Source organism: Lygodium microphyllum, chromosome 28 (assembly GCF_053477565.2).
Source record: "Lygodium microphyllum isolate KBCC chromosome 28, Lygodium_microphyllum_v1.1.10, whole genome shotgun sequence".
Classification (NCBI taxonomy): domain Eukaryota; kingdom Viridiplantae; phylum Streptophyta; class Polypodiopsida; order Schizaeales; family Lygodiaceae; genus Lygodium; species Lygodium microphyllum.
The window spans coordinates 62,570,705-62,577,165 of NC_141162.1; the positions used below are offsets into that span (position 1 = coordinate 62,570,705).

General features: G+C 37.6%; 1 protein-coding gene across 2 annotated transcripts; it reads right to left on the reverse strand.

Moving 5' to 3' along the window:
• Positions 1 to 1,601: 1,601 nt before the first annotated feature.
• On the reverse strand, positions 1,602 to 5,535 carry LOC148011533 (alcohol dehydrogenase 2-like). 2 transcript variants are annotated; one of them, XM_087670213.1, is made up of 10 exons: positions 5,496 to 5,535; positions 5,196 to 5,332; positions 5,033 to 5,070; positions 4,565 to 4,905; positions 4,248 to 4,330; positions 4,042 to 4,117; positions 3,825 to 3,886; positions 2,924 to 3,019; positions 2,054 to 2,215; positions 1,602 to 1,921 (listed from the first exon to the last, which is right to left on the reverse strand). In XM_087670213.1, exons 1-10 carry the CDS (start codon positions 5,533 to 5,535, stop codon positions 1,793 to 1,795), a joined length of 1,164 nt encoding a protein of 387 aa, XP_087526339.1. In that variant the 3' UTR covers positions 1,602 to 1,792. The 2 variants fall into 2 exon arrangements, with proteins under 2 accessions (XP_087526339.1, XP_087526340.1); XM_087670214.1 differs by lacking the exon at positions 2,924 to 3,019.
• Between the last annotated feature and the right edge of the window lie 926 nt (positions 5,536 to 6,461).

Below are 6,461 nucleotides of genomic sequence, written 5' to 3' on the forward strand. Positions count from 1 at the left end.
AGTATCTAGACAATGACTATACAAAACTAGCTAAATATCTAGTATGTAGCCAACTAGCTATATAGTTAAGATTTCACAAGGTTTATAGATATTATATAGCTAATTACATAGATAGCTAGTGTGAAAGGAATATGTTGGATAGCTAGTAGGCAACTAACTAGCTACATAACTACATGGTTGGAATGCAATTAACAAGATTGATAGTTAGTATGTACCTAACTAACCAAATAGCCAATATGTAGCAAATTAGTTAGATAACAAGTGTATAGGACACTGAATTACATAACTACATGTAAGAAACTAGTGGGATAGCTAGTATGTAACTAACTGGCTAGAATCTGACAAGAAACAAAGTAATTGTAACCAATATGCAATTAACTAGCTACATAGCCAATATGGAGAAACCCAATTATATAAGTAATAGATATATAGGTACAGTGATAGGTAGAGTGTAATAAACTAGCTAGGTAGCTAATACACAATTGACTATCTATACTAGCTAAGTAAATAGCTAATATGCAAATGACTAGCTAAGTAGCTACATAGCCAATATGGAGAAACCCAATTATATAAGTAATAGATATATAGGTACAGTGATAGGTAGAGTGTAATAAACTAGCTAGGTAGCTAATACACAATTGACTATCTATACTAGCTAAGTAAATAGCTAATATGCAAATGACTAGCTAAGTAGCAAGAATCTAGTGCACAAGGAAAAAGCTATTATGAGACTAACTAGTTAGTTACCATGTCTAACTACTATGAAAAAAGCTACAGTGAGGCTAACTAAATAGTTACCACCCTGAGGAGATCAATAATAAATATATGTATATATCATGTATGTTCAACATAAAGAATTTTTAAAATACTATTTTCACACTTTTTTTTACATACAAAAAGGTCCCATATTAAGGGATTACTTAATAGAAAAAGGCTATGTTTTATTAAGGAAAAATTCACACATAAGGATATTTATAAATAGACCTTGAACGTATGTGATACAGAGAGTACATGTATAGTGAATTACCGAGGTTACCACGACTAATTACTAATGAGATAGTTAGCTAGCTAGATAGTGACTAGGTACACCGTTAGTAATTATATAACTAGCATAGTATCTAGTGACAATGACAACATGGCTACTATAAGTAAGCTGGTCATTTGCAAAGCTAGTACACAAATATGTAGATACTTTTGCTAGCTTGTGTTGTTGGCATAAAAAAAGTTAGTATGCAATAAGAAATTAGCATGCTAGTACTTAGCTATATAGTTTGTATTATTTGATATTGTAGGCGCTAGATTATGGAATACATTTCTATCTAGCTTGAGAACATGAGCATTATCTCTATTGTCATCATCATCAATAATAATTATCTACAGTTCATGTTAAGTGCATTTTCTAAATGTCCAATGTGTCTTTATACATAACTTTTAGAAAAAAAGGCATGGCCTCTCTTGTTCTTAGGTTTTCTCAATTATTAATAATATAATAATAAAAACCTAACCTAGTAACTGTTTGGCATACAATTATCTGAAGAACATTGTGAGCCTATGTTAATACCATAATAACTATTTGACTTGCAAAGATGACCCTACACTAATTGAACAATAAATATTTCACCATTAAAATATATATGGAATGTTGTACAAAGTTTCATGGTGCCTCCTATTAGCATTTCTCATGTTACTTTCCATGTGTTAAAATTTTGTCGATGCTAATCGATATAAGTAATTGATACTTATTGGACTAAAAACAGTGTACGAGCATTCATGTTGGACAACATATTTTGAATTACATTTTGGGGATATGCATCATATGCAAGACACATCGCAAACTTTTTCCCTCTTGAAGAAGTTTGAAAGCATCATTGATTTGTTCAAATGGTAGCTCGTGTGTCACAAAGTCATCGACTTTTAATGTCTTCATGTGATTTGCCCACCCAATTATTAAAGTTTACAACAAAAACAATGTTAGCGCATGTTAGATGATATGTAAAAATTGAAATTTATCTATAACTTTTGAAAACATGTGTAAAAAACAAAGTTAATATACCTTCTCCATATACATGTCCACAAGTTTTGGAATTTGTGACCTTTTGAATTCACCAAAAATGGAGGATCTGATTTGAATTCCTGCAAACAATTGGATGGGATGCATATGTAGCAATTTTTCTGGCCGAACTTCTATACCGACCAAAATTGTCTTGCCCCATCCCTCCACGAATAAAAATATATATATGTTAGTCGAAGAGTTGCACCACAATCTTATCCACATTATAAGAGGATATTTTAGAATGTTACTAGTGTCATGAGTAAATTGCTATGATTTGGTTACACCTCTTAGTGCTCTATCATGGTGACTAACACAAATATTAAGAAAAACAGCTCATTCAAGAATCGCTATCTAAGATGAGACAAGTCAAGGAAACTTGCCTGTAATTTTACAAAACATAAGAAAGCACATAACTTCTAGCAACTAAAATACAAAAATGTGAAAAGAGGGAACAATATTCCCATTTTTTTTTCTAAAGATACTACTCTCCTTTAAAGAAAGCTATCACTTTCTTTTTCCAAGAGTGACTTAAGCACTCTCATCTCAATATATCAAAACTTTAAGAGTGGTAAACTACTTTGTATCATGTGAAAAGAGTCATATTCGAATAAGTTATCAAGAGATCTTCAATAATGCACTATATTTGAGAGCTCAATGTAATTGCACAAGCTTGAGATGAGTATAATATATTCATAAAATGAAGCCACATTATTGATAGGCATATATTTTTTGCCCCCATTGTTCCTTAATAATTCACAATACAATTAACATGTTCTTTTTTTTGAATGAGAATGAGTTTTATATTTACTATTTGTTATTCGGAGCGTAGAGAGAGAGAGAGAGAGAGAGAGAGAGAGAGAGTAAACTAGCCTCATGGCAACTTTCAAATGCAGATAACATAAGGTCAACATTGCCCACACACTCAAAACAATAGTCAGCACCCCCCCTAGTCAAATCCTTTACCACCTGCTTGTACACAAGCAAAAAGTGAATGTAGTTACATATACTTTACCAAAAAGGACTATTGCATTCATAATACTATTATTTGCTATTGCTATGCATTCAATACACACTAAATCATATCATAAAATACTACTATCCTCTATGCAAGCATCATAAACACACCAAATCGATGCACATCATGTGATATTAGTAGGACCACTACAATTCATGCATTGTAAGACCAAATCACGTCATGAGATAGGATGCTCTTTTTAGCAATGAAGATACCTAGGATCAATGCAAATTTTTTATTTTTTGGAAAAGTTCCAAAGCATTCTATCTACTTCTTGAATGGTGATTTCGATAAGTTGCAACCTCCTCCAAAAGTCTTACCTTTCTAAGAGCCCCTTCCCAAGGGGCTCAATAAGAGTGTTCATGAAAAACATTTTTGGTAGCAGATACGAATGCTTTTTAACTTAAAACTTTTGGAGGGATTTTGTAATTAATCAAATCACAAATTTGCCAGTTTACACCTAAAAGTTTGTATACTTGAAGGTTCTAAACATATTATTCTTTATTTTGCAAGTGTTTCTCTAAGATTTTTCCAATCCATGTTTTATTAATCCTCGGCTTTTAGTGAACATTGCTTTCTAGTAAAAGGTCATTGAAAGCGTCATACTGAAATATTAATAAGATAGAATCTTCAAACAATTAATGGTTAGAGAAAAGAGCCTTACATCTGGAATAAAAGGTCACCCAAAGTGTCATTCTGAGAATGATATGAATGTAATATTTTCAAACAATAAAGGGTTAGAGAAAAAAGGCATACCTCTGAAATTGGTTGGGTATGATCCCGAGGATTAATAAATTCGGTAACACCAAACTGTTTGGCTGTCATTCACACACAACCCATGAGACAAAAGAGAAGCCATACTTCATTCCTATGGCCAGTAACATATCATAACTTGTTCTGATCAGAGCAAATCTTTCTTGTCCGGTTAATTACTTATTTGCTCAGAGTAAAACCCTTGCCGCTGTTTGTGCACCTGTGTCAAATTTTGCTGGGTTGATGTCGATCCCGATGATACGCGATGCCCCGGCACTCTTGGATCCAACCGCAACCTAAACAACAGAAGGGAGAGCACACGATCGGACAGCAGATGAGAGCAAACCATTCTTCATTTCCCTTTTCTGTTTGTGGGAAACACATAAGCAGACATGAAAGCTCGGAAATTTTAACCCCATGAATTACCGCTAAACCCACAGCTCCCAGCCCAAAGATAACAACAGTAGATCCCTTCTCCACCTCGGCACAGTTCCAGGCAGCTCCAAGTCCTATAATGTACACACACTTGTTGAATGATCATGAAATCAACATAAGTACATGATAGCTGGAACTAGTACATGTGTGTGTGCGCGCGCGTGTGCAGAGAGACAGACAAACGGACAATGGCTCATCAAGATTTTCAGATGATTGTAGCTTTAAAGATGCTCGTATCATAGTTTTTAAATGATTGGCTGTGACAGCCTTCAGAAATATACAGTGCAACTGGTAAACTCTGACCCCACCTGTGGAGATTCCACAGGAGAAGAGGCAGATCTTGTCGAGAGGTGCATCCGGATTGACCTTCGCAACACAGCCAACATCCACCACCGTGTACTCCGAGAAGCTCGACACGTTCAGGAAATGGTAAACAGGGATCTGCTCCCCCTCGCTGGTTCGTATCCAGAAGCGGCACTTCCCATCATGCAGCATGAAAGTCCGGCCGGGATCCACCTTGAGCTTGGCGCAGAGATTGGTCTTATCCGACTTGCATTGGCGGCAATCCCCACACTCGCCTGTGCACACTGGGAGGACATGATCCCCTTCTTTCAAATCTGTCACGCCTTCGCCCACGCTCTCCACAATCCTGCAATTTGGATATGCAGTACACGATCATCTCTCAGTGTCTTTCTCAGTCCAGAGACCATCATGCAAGCTTCATCAATCTCTCTCTCTCTCTCTCTCTCTCATGATCAGACCCAAGCCATCCTCACCCGGCCGCCTCGTGTCCGAGAATCCGAGGAAAGGCACCCTGCCATTAATCACCCCACAAACAAGAAGGAGAATGCTCATCAGCTATCAACCTGCTGGCCGTCGTACTTAGGAGCAAGAAACCCTGACACAATAAAAATAATCAGCAATGGCCGCATACATTACCTCGTTCTCCCACACAAGCATATCGCTGTGGCAGAGCGAGGTGTGCGTGATCTTGATTCGGACCTCGCCAGCCTGCGGGGGATCCACTTGCACCTCCTGGATAACCAGGGGCTCCTTGGGCTTCCAGGCCACAGCAGCTATGGCGGAGGGGGGGGATCAGAAACAGAAAAAATCACTGGCTGCTCTCATCGTATAAAATCAATATGTTACGATGTAAGGCAAGGACTAATACAGTTCCAAATGCATAGGAACTATAGTTTGGAAGGAGGTGATGATGAACAGAGAATGGCAGCTACGTACCTTTGCATGTTATCACCTGTCCTGCTGTCGAATTAGGCATCGTGGTGTCTGATAAGGTGCGCATTATGTGTGTTTAGAGATACAGCTTATAAATAATAAATTTGGCAAATATATAGATTGATAGACCAGAGAGAGAGAGAGAGAGAGGTGTAGAGCCATGTTGCCACGTGTCACACGTGGGCTCGATGGGGCCTCGAGCGGCCCCTTCTTTCAACGCTGTCTTATGAATATTCAAACATCGAGAGAGAGAGAGAGGACCATAGTCCTCACAAGTCACCACAATGACCAATTCACCAATTCACACAAAGTTTTTGACATTTTCTTATGCGTGCAAAGGGGCTCTTTCCCATGTAGTGTCCAATATTTCAGCCTTTTCTCCTCAAAAAGCCTACCACACACCTAGTTTAGTTGCGGCTTGGGGCAAGCAGGCCCACTTCTTGAGGCTGACAACCCGTTGCCCCAACCGTACCTAGTTATGCATGTAGTCTTTCCCTTGCAAAAGCTCATGATGTATGTAGACTCTCGCATTGGCCCCAACCACACCTAGCTCATGATGTTGTTGCAATTCACAATGTGGGAAATTCTATTGGGAATTTATCTAAATTTTCTTCTACAAGTTGATGGAAAAAATCCACATCCTTGCACTTATGCACCTTGTTGACCATGTAAAACCCTTACTACCAACCCGCATTGGTGGATGATGAGAGACAGTTCTCATGCTGCTCTACCTTCATAGCCTAAGCAGTATAGTATTGACATACAACACAACATAAAACTATTCAAGTTGTACTTCCAAAAAGTAGCATCTCATGGAAGCTACTACCTTATTGAAGCTACTTCAAGTGTTGGAAGGGAAGTAGAAGTATTCAATTTTTCAATCAACTCTCAAGTATTCGAACTAGATTGCAATTTCAAGTTAAAAATTTTTGAGGGAGAAATTGTACAAGTTGTATAGCAAACAATTCA